General features: G+C 36.7%; 3 protein-coding genes across 3 annotated transcripts in view; 1 reads left to right on the top strand and 2 right to left on the bottom strand.

Annotated features, from left to right (window-relative positions):
* Positions 1–30: 30 nt before the first annotated feature.
* Positions 31–12,549, bottom strand: LOC134813399 (uncharacterized). The gene is made up of 4 exons (XM_063821180.1): positions 11,872–12,549; positions 5,092–5,259; positions 4,556–4,935; positions 31–1,778 (listed from the first exon to the last, which is right to left on the bottom strand). The coding sequence occupies exons 1-4, from the start codon at positions 12,547–12,549 to the stop codon at positions 440–442; spliced, it is 2,565 nt and encodes an 854-aa protein (XP_063677250.1). The 3' UTR covers positions 31–439.
* Positions 1,953–4,263, bottom strand: LOC134812157 (uncharacterized). The gene is made up of 3 exons (XM_063819400.1): positions 4,080–4,263; positions 2,839–2,928; positions 1,953–2,644 (listed from the first exon to the last, which is right to left on the bottom strand). The coding sequence occupies exons 1-3, from the start codon at positions 4,236–4,238 to the stop codon at positions 2,564–2,566; spliced, it is 330 nt and encodes a 109-aa protein (XP_063675470.1). The 5' UTR covers positions 4,239–4,263; the 3' UTR covers positions 1,953–2,563.
* LOC134811267 (E3 ubiquitin-protein ligase rnf146-like) overlaps positions 8,930–27,939 on the top strand; it is a 44,964-nt gene continuing 25,954 nt past the window's right edge. The window contains exon 1 of the mRNA XM_063818052.1: positions 8,930–8,953. The gene's annotated coding sequence lies outside the window, so the exon portion shown is untranslated. The remainder of the gene's footprint in view (positions 8,954–27,939) is intronic.

Raw genomic sequence — 27,939 nt, 5'->3', positions numbered from 1 at the left:
CCCCCCCAAAAAATAAATTTTTTGTTTGAACTGTTGAGCTCCCGCTATATTAAACTGTGATTTGAAGAGGATCTTGTTAGTAAAGGTCAGCTGTAAAGAGCTGGCAAGGTTACTCCAGATATTAAGGAAGTTATCAGGCGCAAGAGAGGCAGATAGACTTGCTAGAGACTGTTGTAACTCCATAAGTCCAGCTGAGCAGGAAGGAGTTATAGTATCCAGTTTATTGGGGAGCATCCAGTTTTTCTTGAAGTATCCGCTAAGCAAACTGTTCACTTTACTCGATATAGAGGATTCTAGGGAGTCCTGTAAATCTTGTTGAAGAAGTTCATAGGAATCGCTGATGTGAGAAAAGGGAGCCTTGTCACCCTCGAACTTGGATACCTTGATGTAATGCTGATCGTAGCTCCATTCCTCTAGGATCGCCAAAATGTACACCACGCTATTTACTACCAGGTAAAACTTGGGGTCTTTGTGGGTCCAACTTTTGTAACTTGTCTGATAAATGAATCATGAACTCTTTCAAGAGATCACATTGGAGGGAGTAGAATGAATTGTTGAGAGCTAGAGATGGGAACACTTTTACTCTTTCTCCTACAGCCTTCACCGATGTCAACACTCTGACGCACATGGAGGGTATTGGATACCCACTACCACTCTCCCTCTCTTCGAAACAATGTTCATCTGCCTCCACATTTGTGAGAAATTTGAAGGAGGATATTGTCTCCAATTGTAACCACCTGTTTAAAGTCTTTTCTTCTGTGAAGAGGTTCAGTATTGGAGACTTAAAATGGGAAAGAGGGATGTGGTCCTTGAGCTCTTTGTGGAATTTGATGACTTCGTCAATGTAATGAGTGAACAATCCATCATCCAGTTTAGGGATATCTTCATTGAGTTTCAGTACAGCAAACTCACAATAGTGTTCCACAAACAGAGCTGTGATAGTTGCATTATTTTCGTTCTCAAACAAAACACCGAAGTGTGTTTGGAACTTGTCCTTGAACTCGCGTATCCAGGACAGCAGTTTTGTAAAGTACCACTCAGGTTTCTTGATGTCGTTTGTCTTGACTTTTCTCATGAAGTGAAACTTAAACTGCAGCTCAAAGTGGCTGAAAATGTATTTTAAGCCCAGTTTCAGATTGGGTTTCCCATGACATAACGGTTCTGATAATTTAAACAGGAATTTCACATTCTCTAAAATACCAGGAATAGTTTCCTGGTTTATATTTTTCCAATTCACTGGACCGAATGATTTCAAAGCCATCTCAGTAAGTATCTTGTATCTTTTCCGACACTCTGCTACCATAACCCGCTTCAGATTAGCACATGCAGTGTCCTCCACAAGACTAGAATAACAATTCAACTCATCATATATCGGGAGACACTTCTTCCAGCTCTCCTTGTTTTGTCGCTTATCTAAAAAGTTTACAGCTTCGTTCAGGAACTTGACCCAGTCAAGATATTTAGCAATCTTACTGAATTGATCGACAGCAGCCAGTTTGCCGAGAAGCTCCTCGCTGGGTGTCTGGCGGACTGCATCAGTACTCTCCACCAAGTCCTCGCCTAGCCTTATGTACTTCCTTGCTTCTCTGATATCTTTGTGTAACTTTGTTTTGTGCGTTCTGTGCACTGCCGCCGTATCTGTAGCAACGACACTCAGCTTCGCTTTGGCATCTTCGTAATCGTTGTGGAAGTGTTGCAGGGAGGCTGGAACGTCGGAGATTGAGGTCAGCTGATCAAGATATAAAGCTTCCTCTTCGTTCATGATACTATCTATACACCTGTCGGGATTGTTGGTTAGTTAAGAAATACATGCCAATAATTGTATAATTACAGCTCATTTTTGGACCAACATCAGAATATGAATCAATCTTTGATGCAAGTTAGACATGGTAATACATTTATTACAATTGTTTTCAAAGTCATTTACACGTCACTGTAAATAAAACAAACAATTTGATACTGAAATGAAAATATATTTAATGAAATAAGAATTGTTAAATTGCATTGTAAAAATATAATAACACATACATTCCGGGACACATTCTGTTTTAAGGTATAACAGCTACAAGCTGTTCAATATGATTGCATGCTACCAAAGACACTAAAATCTAAACTTTCTAGAACTACTAGATTAATTAAAGGAATCTTTATCAACTGAGTCAATTTTACTCATTGATACAACAAACCGATCTCTATTGATAGTAGATACTGTTGTTGTGATATCATAAAATCTTGAATATCTAAAGCAAAATCTTAGTTGTATAGCTATGTGCCCATCACAGATTTAAGTTCAAGATTCAAATTATACAGAACAATTAAATAAAAAACAAATACGAAATATGAAAATAAATGTACATAATATTTTCTGAGCTACGTTAATTCTAAAAGTAACCAAAAATCAGAAAAAGAGCTTAGCAGTTGAAATGAAATTTCATTCTCCATGAAGTTGTTCTTAAAAAGGAAGAAAACAAATAAAGCAAGAACTGCCAGATTACTGAAACCCTCAAGAGCTTAAACCCCAAAAAGCTCGTATCCTGGCCCTGATTATTGTGGTCCTAAATTCTCAATTACTGGCGGCACTCTCTTCTTGACTTCTATTGAGAATTTCCATAAACTCATATCTTATGGTCTGGGTAAGTTGCTCCTGAAATGAAACATCGTGATCAAGCAATTGGGGTAACATGAGCTAGATAGCTCACGTATCCTACATTTTGTTTGTTTATAAAACCACAATTGACAATCGATAAGGTCATAAAAACAACAAATATAGGCTCTGAGGAGAATCTGCCATACTACGTTTATTCAAGTAAATGTTGAATGAGATTTTAGAAAACTTACAAGTTGCTCAGCCTTTTGCTCCCAAGTTTCTACAATAATTTCAGGTTCAAAAATGGGTGCATCCTCTTCATCATCTTCAACTTCTAGAACCTGCAGCAGTGTGATTATAGAGACTTAATAAACGTAATTGCAGTGATAAACCTTTTTCATGTTTGTGGGCTTTGTAAAATGACAAGAACTGCCACAGTACCTTGCTCGACAGAAAACTGTGAAAGTAAACACAGGACACTACACAGGCTACAGCTTTACATTACCTTAGTCGGTAATATTATGGGGGGTCTAAATTGGTCCTTTTCGGGCCAAAGAACCATATTTATAACAGTCCATATTTGTACCCCCCATAATTTAAATTTTGGTATATCAGTCATATTATGCTTAACGTTTCTTTCATGCACGTCCAGAAGTATGCTTACGTTATTGTTTGCTGAATTGAAGCTAGTTCTGGTTCAAAAAGTCTACTATTCCCCCATCCTTTCAATTAGAGGGGTTAACTAGGAACAATTTCAATTTAAATTTCAGATCAGCAACTTCAGATGAATAATAAAAGTTCAGCACCAGCTGTTTCATTGCAGTGTACAATTCGTAAGCTGTACGGGCTAAAACATATACTTATAGGGGAGCTTGTGAATATTTACACGATGCAACTGACCACTGAATTTTAATCACTAGATTTCGATAGCAGTCAGCCCCACATTCTAAAATAACGCTCCATGTGTAACAGAATAAATATACTTTAACACCTGATAGGGATTGGATATCTAATGAAAAAATATTAAATTTGGTGCGAAAGCGGCAATGTGGTTATAATTGCGAAAAAATTTGATCAATATTTTCGATTTTCGATTTTTCATGAAAGGAAAGTCGCAGTTAAAAGTGTGGGGGTCAAATTTGGTTCTTTTCGGGCCAAAGAACCATATTTATAACAGTCCATATTTTTAACACCGATAATTTCCCCCCCCCCCCCCCATCCCCCCATAATATTACCGACTAAGGTATACATATTATGCACCTCATGAATATCTCATTGTTATGTTTACTTAGACAGAAAACATGTTATCAAAAACTGAACTTGCTCTTATTAGGATATAATTTTAGGCCACACAAGTGTTACCTTTATTTGATATTGATAATTCAAATTTCCCATTTTCTATTAAATGACAAAGTCATTCAAAATGCCCTTAGTAGAGCTCTACAGAGTTTACAAGCAAGCACACTGACTATTGAGCTAATGTTTTACTTACAGTAAGTTTAATATCCTCTATCTTCTGCCTATCAAGTAACATTTTTGTTTTCAACAGAAGGTCCAAAATCTCCTCATCTTTCTTTTTAAGAGTTGTTACGGTCCTCTTTATTGTTTCTACATCCTTTTCAATCAAATCAGCTGTCTTTTGACTTGACATCAATACCTTTCTGAGACAATCGTTATATTACAATTATGTTACATGAAATTTTCTTTGTATAGTATACACTATGTACAGTAAACAGGGTGTCACAGAAAAGGTAACCAAGTGGTCAGTGTTAAATTCATCAAGAACGTTTTGAAAATGTCATTTATCATTTACAGGGGTTATAGGGTAAAACCTCTAGAGTCTGTGACCAATATTCAGATCTCTAGTTCATTCGAGTGGGGCGTGGCAGGCGTCCTGTGTCAGCATAGTTCCACAGGCTCATGTTTGCTGGAGTATTTGCAACGTCATGGGTTGCATTGAGGTGGAACTTAAGTAGAGCAGGGCTCATCTTGTAGTTGTAAATAAGGTTGTTCCAACCTAATTCTAGCTGCATGGTGTTTTCCCATGTTAAGAATTGTCCTTGGACTCCCTTGTCTACCAGTGTCAACAGGATATCCTGCTCTGAGATGTGAGCTACCAGTTCTTTCAGTTTTTCCTTTTCACTGGCTACACTCCTCTTGGATCCCAAGCCCATCCTGCCTTGCACTGTTACTCCTACTAACTCTCTGAAGTAAAGATCTCTTTCTCTAGCACTCAGCTCATTGGTGTAACCCCACTGACTGCTCCCTTCTTGGCTCTTGGCCCTGTGCTCATAGACCTCCTTAACTTTAGGATCCTTGCTGCTCTTTAGAAAGTTACCTTTAGACACCTGAAGGAACTTGTATAAGTCCAACAGTCGTTTAAGGTTTAATCCAAAGCAATCCTTATTTCTATAAAGCACACTGACAGTAATTGTCTTTGTTACACCTAGCCATTTCTTCAGATACTTCGTACATATTGCTTCAAGATCTTTGACGAAACTAACCGGGAGATTGTAGATCATCAGGTCCCAGGAGAGCTTGCTGGTTAGGAGGTTGTTGTAAATCCAGGTTGAAGGCCCCCAACCGGGGTCGGCGGGGGCCTTCATTACCCCACTGATTGACTTGTTCTTGCTCCCAAAGTGAACATAATGTGATGCTGAGCTTGGTATAACCTAGTTATTAGTTTGAAACCTCACATGAGTCATGAGCAATTTAATGTGCATGTGCTAATTGGGTACTTGATAACAGAGCTGCTGACTCAAATCGTTAGCAAACAGTTGAGAACCGAGAACCTAATCGGTCGATCCCATGAGCTGACTAGATCCTGTCGCTGTTGACAATGTGGATCACATGATTCTCACGCAGCTCTTGAATGAGCCAGAGCCTTAAAATTTTCAGCAGTGCATTACATTTTAACAGTGAAATGTACTGTTGCAGCTCAATAAGCTCAGCTCTTTAATTCATCGAATTAGTGTCGATCTGGCAAGAAATGAGTGGGCCGAATGAACAGGTTCCTGATGTAGTTTTGTCCTAAAATTTGTTAAACACAAAATAGAGATTTAAAGTTTTTAAAAGGAGGCAGGAAATAAGAATGGTTTGGATTAAGAGAGGCAACTCAAATACACTTTATAATATTGGACGATATTAGAGTGCAGATAGATTCAACAATAAAATGTTCCACTTATCTTTTAGCAACTTTAAGAGACAAAACATGTATCTAAAATTAAGTGCAGTTGTTGGATAGTGCCTCATTTAAGTAAAAAGACACATATACTCTGCCCACAATATAATAATAAGGAACCATGATTGTTTCAATTATGTAACTGTATAGAATTACTATTATTATTAAGTGAAAATGATTTTAAAAAACCCCCCAAGGTGAACCAGTTAATAATAATAAGCCATTCGGTCAAATTTTCATGGTACTATTGTGTAATTTATTGTAATAATGTGGTAAAAATAGTTTAAGTTTGCCGTAAAATTAAGTGTAATGGACAACTTCAAAGTAATAGATAAAAGGAAATCCAGAAAAACTGCAAAATAACTTTTAAAATGTAAACTATTGAACTTGAGAAATTTTTAAAATAAAGCTCGATTATATTATTTTATAAGTATACCGCGATGCACTTCTGGGCCGCGCCGCACATCAAATAATGCCAATTTTCTTTTAGGTAATCTTATTTAATTAAAATTATTTTTATCGTATTTACAATTTTCCAAATAATTTACTATAGCCATAGGTCTTATATCGTGTAATATTTTACGGACAAAATGATTTCAAGGGCCGCGCCGGACTCCCATACCCACCGCTTATATGTTATAAGCTTTGGCAATTTAATTAATTAGTTCATGTTAACGGGTGATACTCGTAAACTATCTGTTCCATATATTGGACCGTCGACGAGTCCAACTCGACGCGCGTCCTGGTAGGTTGTAAACCTACAAAGTTCATGCCATGCACCTTTACAAACGCGCAAGCTGGAAAAACCATTTTGCCTTCTTGTTGTTATGTGTCTTAGCTACATGGGTTGAGGGTCCCGGGTCCCCCTTTTCTTTTTTTTTCTTTCTGATATCATGTCAAACTGTGTTTTTTGTTTTCTGTTTCTGTAATGCTTTAAATTTACTTTTAGGCTTTATAGGCTATCTTTCTCGTCGAATTAAATGAATTAGATTTTATAAACAATCTCAGATTTGCTAATTAATGTCCAGGTTTCTATTTCTCATTTCTGCCGCTATTTTTCAATTTTCAATTAGTAAAACAAAATTTTTATTTACCACAAAACAATCAATACATATTTAATATTATTATACATTTACAAATAAATCTAAATTTAAATTCAGCTATATTCACGATACACAGCCCGCCGCGCAGACAGCCACACATTGCTGAGAGATTCTCAGGTGCAGATGTAAGCGTCGCGAGCACGAGGTTTGTTATCTTACAATTACATGTCACGATATATTATTAATTATCAGAGAATTTTAGAAGCAAAATAATAATTGCATATTGGGAAAATTTTGGTCGTTAACGCAGTACAGGGCGTGGACACTGCAATGCTAATAACGGAAAATTTTGAGGCACGAGTTTCATTCAGCTACCCAATTTATATGTGACATGTACTTGTATTAAATTCAGATAAATGTCAGTATAACAATCGACGTCAACATTGTGCAACTGTAAACTGCAAAATGTTAACGTCGATTATCACTAAATCACATCTCGCAAGTTACTAATTCTTTGCACTATATATGTTACGTCACTATAGCATATGTCATTCATATTGTACGTTATATAAGATAAAAATAAACATTTTATAATTGTTTCAATGTTCAACACTGCTAAAAAACAAATACCTACTTGCCCATCGATTAAGCAGTCGCCAAAACAAGGCTCAAAGTTAATTTACCTTCACACCTCGTTTTGGAGACTGAAGGATGTCAATAAATAAATAATGGATAACATTAATACTGAATATGATGGATAATCAGTAATATCAATAAAATCCACAATCACTAATCATGTTTTCGATGGGCAAGCACTCGCAACTGGATGCTGAAACGAACGGCGCAAGTCTTGCACCGTTCATGCAGCATACGTCGCGAGATATCATGAGCTCCGCTAACTCTGCGATTCTAACGGATGAATTAGGCTACCCCGACAGAAACACAGGTAACAGGGGGTTGTGGAAGGACACGAACACTGTTCGTTAACTCGTACCCCGGGTACCCCATATATGGACACGTTCATTTGAGTTTGAGGATATTGGTAAACAAAAATAATAGCGTTTTTGACGATAGTGGCTTAATTTTGACATCTATTAACCTAGCACGTTCAGAAGTTCTGAACATTAGCCGCGTAACCCATACTCCCATATGCACTGCTCAGAAAGAAAATCTATTGTTGTTAGGCACTATAATGGTTCAAATGTCACATTTTGTGTGACTTATTTAACTGCAGTTGTCTAATTATCATTCCTTGGTCTGAAACATAGTAGATTAGGTCAATCTAACAATTATGATACAACATTGGTTAAAGGGCACGGATCGAACGGTTACAAGGCAATATTTAGGTAACTTTGTCACACTCAGAATACCATACCTCTATTCTACTGTGAGGTGTCCTCAAAACCCTTTTTACTCATTATTTGATGGTTGATCTACCAAGTACGGAGTACCAATCATAGCCCTAAAATATGTTGCTTTGAATAGTAAGCTAATACAGGCACAATGAGGTTAATTCTGTCACAATATATGGAATTTAAAATTTTGGGCGAATTATTTATATCTGATTTTGGTTTGAAAGGCGGGAAAACTTTACATGATGACAATGTAGTTGATGCAAGTTAAGATCAGTTGATGTTTACATTGTCACAAAAAATTATACGAAATCGTAACAATGATTATATAATGAAATAGTCTCTTATAATAAGTAATAACTCTTATAATAACTGATGTGACAAAGTAAACATGTCTTGCCCCTATTTTGAAGATCTATATATTCTATAACTCTATTAGAATTTAACATTCTTTCAGAAAAAATTGGTAGAATATTGTCCAGAACATCAGAGCTCAAGTTTAACAATTTTAGGTTAAATTTGTCAAAGTCACTAAAAATGTGACAAAATTAACTTTTCCTGCCCCAACAATTTCAAGATAGTGTGTAAAAATTAGCATAGGCTGCCTTATCACCTGCTTATTACCTAAATAAATCAATCCAAACTACAAAAAAATATATGTTAATGTGATGACGATTACCTAACTGTAATAATAACTGATGTGACAAAGTAAACATGTCTTGCCCCTATTTTGAAGATCTATATAGTTTTAAACTAATTACAACACTACAAATCTATTACATTTATTGAGTAATACGAATGTAATACGAATGTAACGTTAATGGAAAGGAACAAATCTCACATGTGAACTCTTCAATTTGCTTCAATTCAAATCAACAACTTAATTCAAATCATCAACTCAATATCATGGACGATTCAATGGAAACATTTTTTGGAAAACTATTGTCGGAATGTGATCAAAAATGCAAAAACTGTACTGCATTCAAATCTCATGTCAAGTTTCTCGAGCGGAAAGTGATCATCCTAGAAGACATTGTTCAAACTTCTCAGACTATAGCAGAGATTAATGGTACGTTGTTACATCAAAGTACCAATCAGTCAATAGATTATCGGGCTGTCCTGGATAGGTGTTCAGATGTTGCAGTTCAGACAGAATTTGAAAACGATCAGATTGAATATGACAGTGAATGCGAGGTGCCTGAATCTTTCATGCTAATCAATAGTGATGGCATCATTGAAGCACCAGATTCTATCATTTCCAACAACACAGAAAATCAAATCAGTGGGAGTACAGGATCTGTCAATCCATGGAGTGGCAAGTATTATGCTGAAATAGATGTAACACCCATATCTAGTGTGGCCTTAAGTGTAAATGATGAAAGCCCTGACATTATCATACCACCTGTTGAACTCATTGATCAGGCACCGTTTCAAAAATTCTCCTTAGACATCTTCCTGAGAGAATTGGATTTTAGCCACCAGTTTCAAAATAGGAAAACAGCTTACTTTGGGGACTTCCCATATGTGTATAATGGGGGAAGTCACGAGGCGAAGGAGATACCACATCAGTCCTATCTGGCTGCTATCTGTTCATATCTTGATGTGTTACTCCCGGATTATGTTTACAACAGTGCTCTCGTAAACTACTACAGCTGTACTGGGACAGAATGCATGCCTATCCATAGTGATAATGAAGAATGCATCGATGAAAACTCTTATATTGTTACAGTTTCTCTGGGTGCCTCTAGGACGATGCAGTTCACAGAAATTCAAACAGGAAAAGTGGTGTCTGCCCTAGATCTAAAGCATGGGGATGTTTGTATCATGTCTAAAAAATCCCAGCTTCATTACAGACATGAAATCTGTACTCAACCATCTTGTACAAACAAAAGGATCAGTATCACATTCAGACTGATCAAACCTGTAGCTGTTGTCCAAAGATTAACAAGTACACCAACCAACATGTGCAATGACAATTACCATGACCCATATGAAAACATCTCCAACTCCAGCGGCTATGTACCTTATCAAGAAGACGAGTTTATAGTTCATCCATCAAGGAAAACGAATGGTGCTTATCAGCACCGACCTCTAACCCCACCCTATACATCTCCACCACCCCATCTGCATCAATCAGGGCGGCATGTTAACAGACAACAATTGTTCGAAAAGGAGACACCCAACGATGTGAGCACAGTTTATATCAGCTACATACATGTTACATGGCGAGATCTCCATCCAAAAGGATTAGTCTGCGTCATCTGCGTCATTACTTTGTATTATACAACTTCGGCGGGTAATATTTCTCCATCCTTTTCGATCTGCAGCCAATCTTCTCATACAATCAATCGTGAGTCCATTACGATCCAATCTCTGCTCAGCATCTTCAATAAATACATCATTTAAGCTCTTCCTAGGCCTGCCTCTTGATCGTTTCCCATGCTTGGGTTTCCATTCAAGTAGATAGTTAGGTAACCGATCTTCAGGCATTCTACTGACATGTCCAAACCAACGTAGCCGTTTTGTTGCTATTATGTCAGTAAGAGCAGTTATTGAAGCCCTTCTTAAAACATCTTCATTTCTTACTCGATGGAACCACCTCACTCTCAGGATTCTGCGTAAGCAGTACTGATGGAAAGACTCTAATCTTCTTGTCTGCACTTGAGTCGTGTTCCATATCTCACTTCCATAGGTCAGAATGGTAAGAACAGCTGCGATGTAGATTCGCACTTTGTTGTTAATGCTTATGTTCTTATTCTTCCAAATGTTATTGAGTTGGTTAAAAGCTCCGGTTGCTTTTCCAATCCTGACACTTATTTCTTTATCGATCTTGCCATCCGATGTAATTTTGGCACCCAAATAAGTGAATTGAGTGACCTGCTTTGCAGAGTTTCCATCGACAGTAATATCTATGGTCCTATTCTCTGGGAGTGGGTGCTGCGACGTATCTTTCCCAATTACCATGATCTCTGTTTTCTTTGCGTTCATCTTTAAACCCCCAAGCCCACAGTATTTCGCAATATTGTCCGTTGTTTCTTGCAGTCCCTCGACAGTGTCATCCATGCCTGCTATGTCATCAGCATAGTCCAAATCAATGACACATTTTTCCGGTTGTCTGGAACTTTGTCTGTACTGAAGAGTAAAACCACGCGATATATTTTTAAACTTCTCGGCAAGTTCTAATCCCCAGTTAAGTACAAGGTTGAAAATGGGGGGCCCTTGCACATCACCTTGTCCAGTCCCCGAATCGACATCAAACCATCTTGTCAATTCCCCATTGACACGAACTGCACTTTCAGTTGCTCTAAAGAACGCTTTGAAAACATTGATGTATTTTGTTGGAAGACCATAATGTTCAAAAGCTTTCCAAATAAAGTCACGATTGATTGAATCAAAAGCAGCTTTAAAATCAATAAAGTTTATATACAAAGGGACGTTGAATTCTATACAATTGTGTATTATACAATTAAGGGAGTATAGCTGATCTATACAAGAACGGTTTCTCCTGAAACCACACTGATTTTCTCTAAGTAACTTTTCAAGCCCATTACTTAGTCTTTTTAACAACACGATTTGAAATAACTTCGATACTGTGGAGCGTAGAGTTATCCCTCTGTTGTTGTTGCAATATGTGAGGTCCCCTTTCTTTGGGATGATGGTGATGATTCCTTTCCTCCAATCACTAGGAATATCCTCACTTTTCCATACAGTTTCAAACAAATCTTTTAACCAAGGCAGAAGTCCAGGAGAACCGTACTTTAACTGCTCATTTGAAATTTCATCAATTCCAGCACTTTTGTAGTTCTTCAACTTCTTGATAGCTTCCTCAATTTCAAACAAGGACGGTGGCTCATCATCATTACTAAGATATTCAAAAGAAAGTACCTTTTCGTCCTCATCCAATAGAGAGAAATCCACCGCATCTGCTGCTGGCGTTAAGAGTTCTTCAAAATATTCGGCCCAGCGATGTGACTGAGCTTCGGGATCTGATATAAGTGTCCCATTCTTATCCCGCACTGCCGCAGATCTGTTTACTCTCTTGTTTGTAAGGGATTTTATTTTCTGCCAAACATCTCTTTGTTGACCCTGCTTGGCAGCCTCTTCCAATTCCTCAGCTACTCTAACAGCCCAGGCATTATCATCTCTTTTACAGTTCTGCCTAACAAGACCGTTAATCTGCGAGTACTTAGCACGATTCTCAGCAGTACTAGGTTTCTTTTTAATCTCACCTCGTTCTTTTAGGAGATTCTTAGTATCCTTTGAGAGATGTTCTGTTCTCTTTTTCCGGCCCCTTTCACCCAGAACTTCAAACGAGATATCAGTTATAATGTCTCTCAATTTCTTCCATTGTTCTTCTATCATATCAGCAGCAGCATGTTTAGGCATCTGAATGAAAAACTGTTGAGCTCTTCATCTCAGAAGGCCAAAGTATTCTTCTACCCAGGGGCCAACTCAATCCAAATGTCCCAAAGACTCTTTAGCGACAGTCAGTTCAAAGTTCTCAACAAAGAAAAGGTTAAAAAGGTTGTTTTACTAACTGGTACTAACTGTGTTGATCCAATTGACCTCAACACAATGAACTTCAACAGTGCCACCAATGACATGGAAGAATTTGTTCAAAAATTGTGGGCAGAATTTAATAGTGCAAAAATATATATCTTAAATATTCTGCCTAGAGCTGTCACTAGTAAGAACATCATAGTGCAGGGACTTAATCGATACTTAGAGAATATGTGTTATAAGCATGGGCTAATATACATTAACACAGAACATGAAAATAATCTCTTTACTTTAAATTATAATAGAAAGGACAAGTATTTTGGCAGGGGCCATGACAATGTGCACCTTAATAAGTTAGGAATTGCCAGGCTTGGTAAGCATCTCAAATATGTAACTCACTTGTGTTAAACTTCATTAAAATTCTATAATCCAAGGGTATCAACATGAATAATAACAGGATTACTGTTTTATCTGGTTTAAAATGTTAGATCAGCACAAATTTCTAATAACTTAACGTTTTTATATCTCTCAAGCTATATTTATCACAAACAGAAGTGAGTTACTATTTTATGCTGTTAAACTTTATGATTTAAACTGCAGTATGATTGCTGATCCGAAATCCAATTTAAATCATATGTATGACATGATTTGAAACTTAGTCTACTTGAGGAGACTGCATGTGGATTTGTTCCCCATTAGCTTTGGTTTAACCTTATTCGTACCTCAATAAACGATAATCTCTCTCTTGGTCTATGTAATATACAGGGTGGCCTGACTAATCTGGCAAAAACTTTCGAACTACAGGAGCTAATATTTCGCGAAAAGCTTGACATAATTGGAATTAATGAGACAAACCTTAAATCTGATATAGACACTAGTACACTTAACTTCCCCTTAAACTTTGATTTTATAAGGTGTGATAGACCTAACGATAGAGGAAGAGGAGGGTGTGGTATATTGATCAACCAAAATGTTAACCACAAATTACTCAATTTAGATATAACCTACTCTGATATTTCTAAAATCGAAGCTATATGGATACAACTCAAGGACGCCAATCTTTACATTTGCTGCTTCTACAGATCACAAAACTTTTGTCATCTAGATACTTTCCTTGATTATATGACTGAATGTATGATGAAACTTCAAGGTAAGAAAGTAATATGGATTGGCGATGTTAATGTTAACCAAAACTCTTTATCTGATCTAGACTATAAAAAGTTAGATATAACAATGAAGCTCTTTGGAATGATACAGACTGTTACAGGAGTAACAGTCTGTATTGCAAACTTAGATGGTAGAATAACGCAGAGCACAATAGATGTTGTAATGACTAACTGTTACTCTAATTTCATAGAGTGTAAAGTACTTGATGATAGAATAGGAGATCACCAAGCTCTTAAATGTGTTCTCGACTTTAAAGTAAATAAAGCTAGTAAGTTCCAGAAGGTCCTTATCAGAGACCACTCCTTAAACAATCTAAAAGCCTTAAGCTATTTTCTGGGATCCTGCAGTAACTACAGTAATATTCTAAGCTGTACTAATGTAGACCATGCGCTAGATGGACTTAATCATCACATCCAGGAATCGTATGATAATTACTGTCCACCTAAACAGATTAAATGTAATAGTAACTTTCTTTGTAATCCCTCTAAAGTACTGTTGGCAGAAATACGGAAGAAGAAGATGCTTTTCAGAAAGTATAAAAAGTGTTTAGGACAATTAAACAAATTCAAGTGTAAGTGTATTAATGGAATATGTAACTGCAGAAAAAGTGAACTACATAAGAAATGCTCTACTTCGTGGGATAACTATCGTCCCCAAAGAAACTATGTGACAAAATTATCCAAAGAAAACAGACGTACAAATATTGTTCAGGACCTTACTGTGAAAAGTGCAAAAAACGATTTGAAAGGTATTTGGAAAACTATCAAACATGCTTCAAACTTACCTGGAAAAATAAGTAGCTCTTCCCCAAGCAACTTAAATGTTAACGGAGTTAACCTGCATTTTGCCACAGTTGGTACAATATTACAAGAATCAATTAAGGAAAAGGATTCAGACGACTTTCTAGAATATATGCCGCCTCCACCAGAGTGTAAACTCTCTGTATTCGAAGAGGTGACTGTTGAACAAGTAAAAGAATATATACTCAGTATACCATCAGATAAATCTATCAACGATATCATGCCTATTAAAGTATATAAGTATATTATTCCCCAAATCATCGATCCAGTAGCTCATATTATAAACCTTAGTATGAAAAGTGGAACAATGCCGTTGGCATGTAAAATTGCATCAGTCACTCCAATTCTTAAAACTGGTGACCCTAATGATCCAAATAACTACCGGCCAATATCCATACTCCCCCTACTTGGAAAATGCATAGAATATTTTGTTAACCAACAGCTCACAGAGTATGTTGAAACAAATAAACTACTTACCAACAATCAGTATGGATTTAGAAAAGATCATTCCACCACTTTTCTAATGCTTAATCTATTTGATAAAATATTTACGTCTAAGGAATCACAGAAGAAACCTGCAATTGTATTCTTAGATATTAAAAAGGCCTTTGACACAGTAAGCCATAATATTTTATTGAAAAAACTTAAGTATTATGGAGTTGATGGCTTTGTCATAAAGTGGTTCAAAAGCTACCTTGGGGACAGAAAGCAGCACACCAAAATACGTGGTAATGTAAGCACATCACTCCCTGTTAAAACAGGTGTGCCACAGGGTAGCATATTAGGACCAATTCTATTTAGTTTATTCATAAATGATCTCAGTAGAAATTGCACACAATCTACTGTTTACTTATTTGCAGATGACAGTGCACTATATTTTGATAACATTTCCCGAAGCATATATGAAAATGTAATTAAGGATATGAAAATTGTGTATGAATGGCTTAGAATCAACAAGCTGAGACTAAATGCTGCAAAATCTTCATTCATTGTATTTGATAGATATCCTAATCTGGACACGTTGTCAATCCCTCTGGATTTGGAAAAAGAATGCCTTTTTATAGAAGAAACTAAATCTCAAAAATATTTAGGTCTCATGATAGACAATTTATTGAACTTTCAAGACCATATTGATTATGTGAAATCAAAAATTGCTAAAAGAATAGGGGCATTATACAGGTCGAAAAATCTTCTTCCACTGAAATATAGAAAAATGTTTGTAAATGCTCTTATGCTCCCCCAATTTGACTACCTGGATATAATATGGTGTAGGGCTGCCAAAACCAGACTTAATTCTCTTGATATATTATACAAGAAAGTAGCAAAAATTGCACTGGATGTTCATTGGCAGGAACCATCAGTAAATGTATATCGAAATATGAAGTGTTTACCCTTACACTTAAGACGACAACTCCGTCTTAACGTATATATCAACGTATATGTATAAAATTCTTAATGAGGCTGCACCATCATCATTCACCGGTAAATTTTCTTATGTATCCGGAGGATCACGTGATGCTGAGAGGTGCAACCTTTATATTCACAAATCCAGAACACACAAAACCTTTACATATTTAGGTGCAAAATGTTGGAATACAATTCCAGAGAACATAAGGACTATAGAATGTAGTGTAAATTTCTCACAATGTATGAAATCTAAATTTATGTCAGATGTAATTCAAGGAGTCTCATCCTATGAAATAAACAATAGTTTCGACTATTTCTACACTCTAGCTATGTGACAACTGAAACAATTTTTAAGGTGCTGGAGTTTTGTCGGGTGGAAAGGCCCCCTGCGTTATATGACCTATTTTCAGAAGTATAGAACTTTAAACATCTCCTTTATTCGTTCCCATTTGTTATCATTGCCATTCTAATGTTGTTCTATACTTCTCTGTGTATAACTGTAAATAATATTACTTACGAAATTCCAAAGTGGGCATCAATGTAATTTTCAACATTAATTGTTACCTTCATGCCCACAGTTCACTGTTAAATCATATCTTATTTTACCACTCATTAATTTATTACTTATTTTGTTTTACAATTTACATGCTATATCCTTATGTCCCTAGAAGGGTGTTCTGCTAACAGTTTTTGACTGACTTGAATGTCCTGCACAGCAGATTGAAGCTTCTTAAATTATTTTTTATTCTTATTGTATTGCTGTGTAAATTTGATTCTAATTCTAATTCTAATTCTAATACCTCTATTAGAATACTATGTAATTTTATCATCAAAAAAATGTCGATAAACTAACTAGTTATTTTGCCAGCAAGGAGCTGACAGAGTTATAATAATTTTTTTGTGACGAAATTACCCTATTTTTGACCATGTTGTGGTAGTTTAATTGTGACACTGTTAACATATTACCACACGTTAATGATTTATGTGACTGGTGCATGGTACTAGCAGTGTTGTTGAATAGGCATGGATCAGATCATTTTCCAGTCTATTGTGACTTCTCTTTGGAATTTGAAAAGAAATATTTTAAAGATATCACTTACAGAAATTTGAAGACTGTGGATGATGACCAATTTACCAGTGATCTCTTCGATATAGTAAACTTGATTGATCTTGGGAAAATTGGAACTACTGATATGAGTGCATCTGTTGCCAACTTGAACGACTTGTGTGCTGAACTCCTAGATGAGCATGCTCCAATAGTCTCCAAGAAGGTATCTGTTATTGATTCTGCACCTTGGTTTGATAATGAATACAGGGACTACAGAAAGCTGAGAAGAAAAGCCGAGGCAAAAACTCGTAAACCAACAGCAACGCTTGAAGATAAAATCATGTTTAGAGACATCAGCTCAGAATGTTCTAAAATGGCTGATCTGAAGAAGAAGGAGTACTTTAAGAATATGGTAGAAAACTCTAAAGGCAACCCAAGAACTTTGTGGCAGCTGGTCAATAGAAATTTAGACCGTAAACAATCTAATCCTCTGCCAGATTACACAGATGATCTTCCAAAGCTAGCAGCAGACTTTAACGCCTACTTTACATCTAAGATTGATAACATTAGGAAAGATATGGATCATGATCGGTTTACTCTTCCATCAGACTCTTCTGCTGAAGCTCCCGAATCCTACCACTGGTCTACCTTTGAACCTGTCACATTAGATGAGCTAAAGGAAATCATTGACGAGTTTGGTATCAAATGTTCACCTTCTGACATCTTACCTACTACACTGCTTAAAGAGAACATCAGCATTCTGCTACCATTACTTCTACAGATTGTTAATGCATCCTTATCTCAAGGTTCAATGGACGGAGTCAAACTTGCTGATATTGTTCCCCTCCTGAAAAGTAACTCTCTTGATCCTAATGTCTTGAAAAACTTTCGCCCTGTCTCAAACCTCACTTTCCTTGGGAAGCTAATCGAGAGAGTGGTGTTAAAGCGCCTAAACGATCACTTAGATAAGCATAATCTCCACTGCCCAGAACAGTCTGCATACAAGAAGACCTTCAGCACAGAAACATTATTGATCAGAATATGGAATGATCTTCTAGTTGCATCAGATGAAAAGAGTGCTACAGTTGTCATGATGCTTGACCTATCGGCGGCGTTTGATACTGTAGACCATGATGTCTTACTGAACATTCTCATGAAGGAGATAGGACTAAGGGGCACTGTGTTAAAATGGTTTACTAGCTTTCTAACAGGTCGTGCTCAGAGAATTCGACTTGGTTCTACTCTCTCTGAAGAAATAGTTATTAAGTTTGGTGTTCCTCAGGGCTCAGTTCTGGGACCTGTTCTGTTTAACCTTTATATCAGATCCATCTATAGATTTGTACAAGGAATGGACTTCACAATTTATGGGTATGCAGATGACCACCAGATCTTAAAGAGATTTAAACCCATCAACCAGTACGAAACATTACTCTCTAAGCTCAGGGGATGCTTTGCATCTATTAGAGCGTGGATGAAAAAATACTTTCTAGCAATGAATGACAGTAAAACACAGATAATGGTTTTTGGTCCTATGTCCGTCCTACGAGAGATCAATATAAAGGGAGTGAATTTTGGGAGTGACACAACTATTCGATTTGTGAGCACAGTTAAGAATCTTGGGATACATATGGACTCTGGGCTTACTATGAGCAACCATGTTGTTGAGTTGAAGAAGAAATGTTTCCTAACACTACGCAACCTCACTAAGATAAGGTTTCTGCTGACTACAAAACAGCTTAAGACAATTGTTAATAGCCTCGTTGTTTCTTGTTTGGACTACTGTAACGCCATGTTTTACGGCATCTCCAAGTACCTCATACATCAACTACAGCTTATTCAAAATGCCTGTGCAAAAGCAGTAACTGGAAAATATAAATTTGATCACCTAGGCGACGATCTTGATAAATTGCACTGGCTTAATATACCTAAAAGAGTGATTTTTAAAATATGTCTCCTATCTTTTAAGGCTATTAATGGAATAGCGCCACTGTACCTTCAAGATATGTTTAAGTATGCTCACCATGGACACACTGTTAGGCTCATAGTCCCTTATCGTTCAACCAAGGGTTTTGGTGATCGTAGTTTTAGTGTGGTTGGTCCACGAGTTTTTAATGCACTACCAGACTCAGTCAAACAATGTTATTCTGTTGAGGCGTTTAAGTCCGCACTGAAGACTTATTTGTTTACTTTATCTGACACTGAGGTAGCAAAAATGTTTTATTAATAATTTTAACCCTCTCTTTGACTTATCTAAATTATATTAGCTTTTTGGAAGTTTTATGAACGAATTTATACATAGAACTTTATTTTGCTTTTGATATATAGTTTTAAAAGTATTTTTGTTAACTAGTTGTAGTGACACTGCTGAGTAAAAGTGTACGCTTAATAGTGGTGTTTTTAAATTTCAATTTTAATTAATTAATTGTTTGATCCATATTACGTAATACAAAGGGTTTAAGCTGGTATATCATTATTTGTTCAATTTCACACATGTTCAGATATCATCAAGATTATGTGACAAAGTAAACTTGTCTGTGCCTTCTGTGTTTTAATTCCTTGCGACTATATGATATAATAACAATTCCTAGCACTTCCAGGCCATTAACTAAACCTACACTACTCAGCATTGCTTATCAGGGTTCCCTAAACATTGTTCACATATTTTCTTAAATGTGTGACAGAGTAAACCTGAGTGCACCATCTAACGAAAAAGTCGTCAAATATGTAGGTAATGGTCATATGTACACATCCAATCAACTGGACACTCAAAATTTTGGTCAAAAACGGCAGCAAGGGGTCCATATTTACTCTGTCACATGTTTATAGTGTGACAATGTAACCATTTCCGTGCCGGCCGTATTTAAGCGATATCTTATCACCTGATTAAGATATCGTTATGTGACAAAGTTAGCCTAGAGGATGAGACGATTATCCTAACCATCAAGGGTTTGTGTAATTTCATAGTGTGACAAAGTCAACTACACTGTGCCTTTTAATAGGGTCACTTATATTTACCAATATCCTCAAACTCAAATGAACGTGTCCATATAGATCTATGTCCCGCCGGAGAGAGCCCACCACCAGTCATATCGAAAGCAGCTTTTAATTCTGCATTATAAATATCGCGTCGTCATAATAAATAATATACATTACCACTACACACTTGTCACTACACACTTTTATGCACAGTACAACTAAAATATTAACAAGAGACAGAAGAGTTTTACATCGGCTCAGCACCGCAAGGACGTTGGCTATACACGTGGTTCATAAGTTAGTTTGATTTGGGTACGGTTCGACCGGGAAAGTGGTCGGGATTAGTTCTCATAATGAGTGATCACTGTCGTCAGATATATTAGAGCGGGAACTCCCCCAGGTTCCGGACGAAACGCGCACAGTATTTAGAGTATCAGCGCGCAATGCTGTGCGCGCGCGTTCCCATATTGTTTTATCATTCGGCGATCGCGTTCAACGTGACTGGTGAGGAAGTGCTATGTTGTTTACCTAAATTCAAGCATGGTATCTACAGATAAGATTATCAGTCAGTAACTGGGAATAACAGGCAAGTATCACTTCTCACTCAGAATTCAGTGAAATTTTTGTCACACCAATCAGTTCCATACCTGTTTTAAGCTCTTAGAAGTGACTGTTTAAGCAAATTCTTGACAGAGCTGCAAGGGGAGGTGAAATTCATCGGCCCAACTTTACGAAATTCGTTCCACAGCCATGCAGATTTGTACATAAATTGATTAGTTGGAGAGGGCGTGATTAACAAATTATCTTTCCTATTAGTGAAACAAATTTTAGTGAAACAAATTTAAAATTTTATCCTTTATTTTACAATCATGATACAATAATATTTATAAGCCTCCGTTTTGAAAGTTTTAAATTTAAATACATTCACATTTCTATTTAAAATTTAATTTTATGTACAAGTCAATAACTGGCCGCCAAAGCCGCGCATTCTTGAAAACAGGATTAACTTGATTATAGTTATACGACTATGTAAATTTAAAACTATCCGTGGTTTTTTAAAAAAATAAATAAGTTATAATTTTACCTAAGTCCAAAGCCAGCTTTGAAAAATTTACTATTAAATCTAATCATAATATATCGTCAACTTTAAATATTTACAATGCAACACTTCATTAATCTGTAAACACGCGTACTCCAGCCCCTAAACGCATAAATTGTTATGAAGCGCGGCTCAAGCCGCGCACGCACGTATTATTTTATACTGTTTGCTTTCTAATAAATATCGTGCCAATGTGTACGTCTAAATTGTAAACGTTCATGTTTTGTGTAAAGTGAATCCAATTGGGACTAGTGACAAGGATAAGGACCCAAGTGCCTGTACGGCTTTTTCGGACCACTACTCTTGAAATCACTCTACAACATCGAACATTTATATCTTCTACGTCATTTGGCAATTATTGTCATTAATCTAACTTTCTAATTAATTGCCGAGGGGGAAGAGTAAACGCTTCACATTAAAATTCAATATACAAAATTCAAAACCATCAATACGGTATTAAATATTATGGACAAATCTATAGATCTATTTCGTAGTCATATATTCACATGATTTGCTTTATATTATCTTAATACTGTAATGAAGTACAGTAGGACTTGTGCTTCGAGAAAGAAAGGTTGCGGTCAAATTATTAACAAAAGTAAACAAAAGTCCATCAGGGACTCCGTGGAGTCGAAAAAGGTACACGGCCGCTGTCTGGTGCTGCTAGGCATTTATTGATCAAGATGTTTTATTGTATTGATTTATAATGATTCTATTGTTCGTGACTAATCAAGTTCTATAAGTGGAGGTATAAAGTGCTGCTTAAGATACTTCGTCATATCATGTCCAGTATAATGATTAAAATAGTATACAATGCAGTTTTAGTAGTTGACCCATACAGTTAAGTCCGTCATAACTCACAATCGTTAAGTCGTCGGTCAATTGTCAAAGTCGTTGTGTGTTTATTCGTTGAGATAGCAGTAAGATAAGATGTTACGCGCGCGCGCGTTTAATCCCGTCGACGTGAGATGTGACAATGAAAACGCCATAGAATTATTATTTTCGCGCGTTACGTAGAGTTTACCAGTGTGTAATACTAGTTAACACTGGGTGTACACTGAGTGTAAGTGTAAGTTTCATATACAAGCCGTTGAATATTTCCAATTTTGAGTGTATCGTGAGCATGTTTTACAGTGCGATTGCTCGGTACTAGTGTGTTTGTGTATATATATATATATATATATCATTTGTGGAGTATGGTGTAAGTAATGTTTTTGGTTGGAGTGCAGTGGTTGTATGTATGAGAAAAGATATATGGTCATTTTAGTAACTCACATAAATCAGAACTTGAGCTCATTTGTGGCAAAATTAAGCTCACACCAATCAAGTGTATCATGCTTGAATTGCAATTCTCGTAAGGCAATTTTCAATATATTCTTAAACCCGTTTGTCGGAGTATTAAAACTTATCTTACTTGATGTTTGTCGACAGCTGTTCCACATGTAGGATGATTGGTAGATGAATTGTGAGGATGGTTGTGATGTAATGAAATAATCCTCTCGTCGTGGTGACCTGTTAAATGATGAGTACAGTGATAATGGTTCCTCTAACTTATTAATTTTGAATAGTTCTAAGAGACAAGTGTACTTGTACAGATTGTGGACCGTCAACAACCTGTGGGTTTTAAACAAGGGCTTGGAGTGTTCTTTTTGGTAAAAGTCCACCCCCAGTCTTTGCTTATCAACAGGTCGTGTTCGGGCACACGTTTTAAACTTCTCTAGGTAAGCTTCTCTATCCCCAAACAGAATTCTTATACACTTTTTCTGTGTTTTAAAGATAGGTCAAGTCGGTTATTGCTAATACCACCCCACACAGATATTCCAAATCCTAAATGTGATTCAAATAGAGTATGATATAAATCCTTATAATACTGCTTTGGGACAATGTGTCGTATTCTGCACAGCTTTCCTACTTCGCATTTAAGTTTTGAGTTAAGTGACTGCGTATGTGATTTCCAGTTAAGTTGGTCGTCAATAATAACGCCTAGAAATTTAGCTTCTTGAACTCTTTTAATAACTACATTATTTAAAGTTAGTATGTTCTCGTCATTTTCTATTTCCTCTTCGGCCCGTGAGGGTTTAAAATGAATAAAACAACATTTCTTAATGTTAATATGTAATAAGTTTAGTTTCATATACTTGTACACAAATGATAGAACTTCATTTCCTTTTTCGTATAGTCTTTTGACACATGTGTCTTCTATAAATATGTTAGTGTCGTCGGCAAATAGTATAAACTTTCCTATAATTGATGAGTTACGGATGTCATTAATATAAATAATAAAAAGTAAGGGACCAAGACAGCTCCCCTGCGGCACTCCATAGACTACTGGAAGTTTCTCGGAGTCTTCACCTAATACTGAGACATACTGGTATCTGTTCGACAGGTAACTTGCTATAAGGTTATTTGCATTTCCACGGATTCCATAATTTTCTAACTTATGCAGTAACTTTTCATGTGATATTGTATCAAAGGCTTTGCTAAGATCAATAAATATTCCAAGAACGTGTTGTTTTTTCTTGAGGCAAGATTCTACGTGGTTCACTGAGTAATTTAGGGCATAACTGGTCGAGTGATTTTTACGGAATCCGTACTGGTTTTCATATAAGGAGTTCTGTGAATGAAAGAAGCTGTATAATCTATTGAATATAATCTTTTCAAATATTTTACCAAACACAGCTAGCGTTGATACAGGTCTATAGTTTTCAAGGAGTTCCTGGTTATCTTTCTTGTAAATGGGACTAATCCTTCCAACTTTAAGGTCATCTGGAAATATGCCATCCTTCATACATTCGTTATACAGTACAGTGAGTAGAGGAGTAACTATTTTAGAGGACTGCTTAATTACATGAATCGGTATGTCACTTGCCTTGCCATTTTTAAGTTCAGATATGATTTTGCTAACCTCGTCTGTTGTGCAGTCATGCATGTAAATGCTGGAAGTGTTTGAAAGCGGTAGATAATCATAGAAACTAGGCATACTGTTTATGTTAATTTGTCCAAGATCATTGTAAGCGGTATTTAGGTCAGAAGCTAATGATGCAAAATATTTATTGAATTCGTTTGCTATGATCCTTCTATTTGTTATCTTAACGTTGTCTATGGTGAACAGCGGCTTTATTTCACGCCGCTGTTTACCTCTTATACGATTTATTAGTTCCCAGGTCCTTTTACTATCACCGCTATTTTCAGCAAATTTACCAGAGAAGTATTCTGTTTTCACAGTTTGACGTGTTTTCTTTAGGACTTTTCTGTATTCTTTGTAGATAAGGTAGCGACTACGTTTTAGTGAGCATTCAGGGCACTGGCAAATGCCGCCCTTGTTATCCGTTTCCCCGAATTTACATTTTCTATTTCTTATTTGATAAGCCGAATAGGTAGTATAACGAAATTGGTACTCGTGACTTAATGATCTTAAACAATTCCATTAAACAACGGTATCTGTATAGGTTCTCTATAGCAAGTAGTTCGTGTTTTGTGAATAGAGGTTTGGCGGACTCTTTAACATAGAATTCAGATCCTAGACGTTGAGAATTAATTGGTCTTGCTCTAGCACATGTCTTGAACTTGTCTACATAGGCTTCAAAGTCTCCAAAGAGAATCCTGATACACTTCTTTTGAGTAATAAATAGCGGTTTCAACTGATTATTGGGAATACCTCCCCAGACAGAAATAGCATAACCTAGGTGTGATTCAAAGAGAGAATGATATATTTGCTTATATAGTGATTCTGGCAAGCATTTCTTAATACGGTAGATACGTCCACAAGCACTACTTAGTTTCTTATTGAGAGATAATATGTGTGGTTTCCAGCTCAGTTTATCATCAATGATTACTCCAAGAAATTTTGTCTGACTTACACGTTTAATTATTTTGTTATTTATGGACAAGTTTTGGCTATCTATATCTGCATTTAATTCGCTATTATCACGTTTAGAGGGAGAAAAGTACATATAACAACACTTCTTTACATTAATGTGCAGTAGGTTAACTCCCATATACTTGTTTACGGCCTGTAGTACTTCATTAGCCAATTCGTATGCTTTATTTTTCGAATCGGCAGCGACAAATATATTAGTATCGTCTGCAAATAAGACAAATTTACCCTTATTAGTTATATTGCAAATATCATTGATATACAGTAGGAAAAGTAGAGGTCCTAATACACTACCCTGAGGGACTCCAAATTCGACCGGTAATTCATCAGATTTGGTATCTAGAACATTTACAAATTGTTTCCTATTAGACAAGTAACTAGAGATAAGATTCAGAGCATTCCCTCTTATACCGTAGTTTTTTAATTTAGTAGTTAGTTTACAGTGATCTAGAGTGTCAAAGGCTTTTGAGAGATCGATGAAGACCCCTAGGACATGTTGCTTTTTACTAATTAACGATTCTATATGTTCTACAGAGTAGTTCAGTGCATGGCTGGTGGAGTGTCCTTTCCTAAAGCCGAACTGATTTGATTTGAAACTTTTACAAAATAGCAAATATACAAATGTACAGCAAATCGAACAACATATAAATTGGGCCGAAATGTATAAATGCTATAAAGCGTGGGTCAGTGAAACAAGTACAGAGAACAACTTTTAAAACAGGAGTTTTATGGCCGCCCAAAGTCTCAATAACATCACCTCCACCTAGTAATAAAATTATGAAATGTGAAAAGTGTGAAACAATCAAATAATAAAGTATTTAAATTATATAATTGTCTCTCAAATACAGATAACATCCGAAAACTCATCACTCCTACATATACTGATAAGTGTCCGAGAGACATAAATAACTCATGATGGCTTTTTATCACGGCTAAATACCTTCCCGTACCGGATATAGTGGTCGAGATGAGTCTGTTCAGCCCTCTTCTTCTTCAGGTCAGTTACCAGATGCTTCCTTGTTGCTCGTTCTTCGCAGGATCTGTCTGGACATATCCATACATCTTTGTGCGACTCAACTAGCCTCAGTCTCCCTGTTTTCATCAGAATCTGATGAACTGCTGTGGAGCTTGGGACGGTGATCTTGACTGGTCGGATAGCCGTACTACCTGGTCTCTTCCAGCCGATTCTAGTCGCTTCGAAGTGAGGTTTCTCCCCGATCTCCTCCAATACTGCGGTAACTAGCGCTGGAAAGCTGTTCTTCCTCCTCTTCTTTTAGCCCAAACACAATCAGGTTCTTGCTCCTGTCCTCCTCTGCAGCCACACTCTTCATCACCTTCTTCAGGATATTACTGTTACAGACCGTACCACTTGCACTGTTCTGTTGAACAGCTGCACTATAGTTCTGAATCCCTGACTCCACCGTTGTTTGTACTGTCTCCTCAACAGACGTCTTAAGCAACTGAAGTTGTTCATCCTTCTGCACAAGCAGTTGGCCCTGCAGTCTGATCACCTTCTCTTTGTCTGCTAGTGCTTCCGTCTTGAAGCACTCGATGATCTCCTTCAAGAGATACAACTGACTATTCTGCCGACGAACAAGGTCTATTGCATTCACAAGCCAGCCTGACAGAGTCTGTTTATCCTTAGTCTTGATCTTTTCACGACTTTCGTAATCAATGTCACTGTAGTCCATGTGCAGGTCTTTTCCTAACTGACTGGACCACCTTGCAACACAGCCTTCCACATCTTCCTGTTCATCATAATTGAACTCCTTGATTAACTCCTGGGATCGGGTCAAACTTGGGTCATCCGCCATAGTGTACTTGTATAGTAATGTACAAGTACACACGCAAAGGTAAACTACGCTGTAGCAGCAAACTGAACTTATCGCAAATTTACAAAAGATAAGAGAGAGAGAACTGGTTTTCATGTATTATCCCCTTGGAAGTAAGGAAACTATAGAGCCTCTTATAAATTAACTTTTCTAGAATTTTCCCGAATACAGGTAGAGTTGATACTGGTCTATAGTTTTCTAATAGCTGTTCATCTTCTTTTTTGTAAATGGGGCTGATTCTCCCAGTCTTCAATTCATCGGGGAAGTGGCCTTCTTGCATGCATTTGTTAAAGTATCTAGCTAAGTACGGTGCAACTTAATTTGGCATGACTTCTTGATCACATGAATAGGTATGTCACTGGATTTCCCGTTTTTTAGTTCGCTTATGGTCTCTTTAATCTCAGTACAGTCAGAATCCCAAAGATAAATACTGGACGTAATTGATGTTGGCAGGTAGTCAGTAAATGAAGGCAGCGAATTTATTCTCAAATAGTCACCAGAGTATGCTTCGTTCAGGTTAGCTGCAATAGAGGCAAAGTATTTATTGAACTCATTTGCAATTATACGACGATTAATCACACGTTCATTATTTATCACGAAGTTCGGCTTGATCTCACGTCTTTTCTTACCACGTAGTTCGTTGATTATCTGCCAGGTTTTCTTGCTATCTCCAGCGCATTCTGTAATCTTAACACCATGATACTTACGTTTTGCAGAATTGATAAGGTGGTTTAATAACTTCCGGTGTGCCTTAAATTCTTCATGACGTGTTACCTTATTTGTACAATTATAACAAAGAGTAAGACAGTCTGCATGGCTAGGTGAAGAGTTGCTGAGGCATTTCTTCTTAACTGCCTTTTTCCATAGGTCATAAAGCTCATGTTTTCTATTTATAGAGGCAATTAGGCCAGATGTAATCCATGGGTTGTTTTTAGCAGTACGTTTAGAACACTTAGGCTGGTCTAGTTTACATGCGTTGGTCTAGTTGATGATTGAATAGAGTGAAAAAAGTACTGAAATCTTCTGGTGGATCACTTGTTAATTCATTGTCTAGTACTTCGACAAATTTG

This window comes from Bolinopsis microptera, chromosome 1 (genome assembly GCF_026151205.1).
Source record: "Bolinopsis microptera isolate Bmic1 chromosome 1, MBARI_Bmic_1.0, whole genome shotgun sequence".
Lineage (NCBI taxonomy): Eukaryota > Metazoa > Ctenophora > Tentaculata > Lobata > Bolinopsidae > Bolinopsis > Bolinopsis microptera.
Note: the sequence above shows the minus strand (reverse complement) of the source record. Positions and strands in the feature narration are given on the sequence as shown.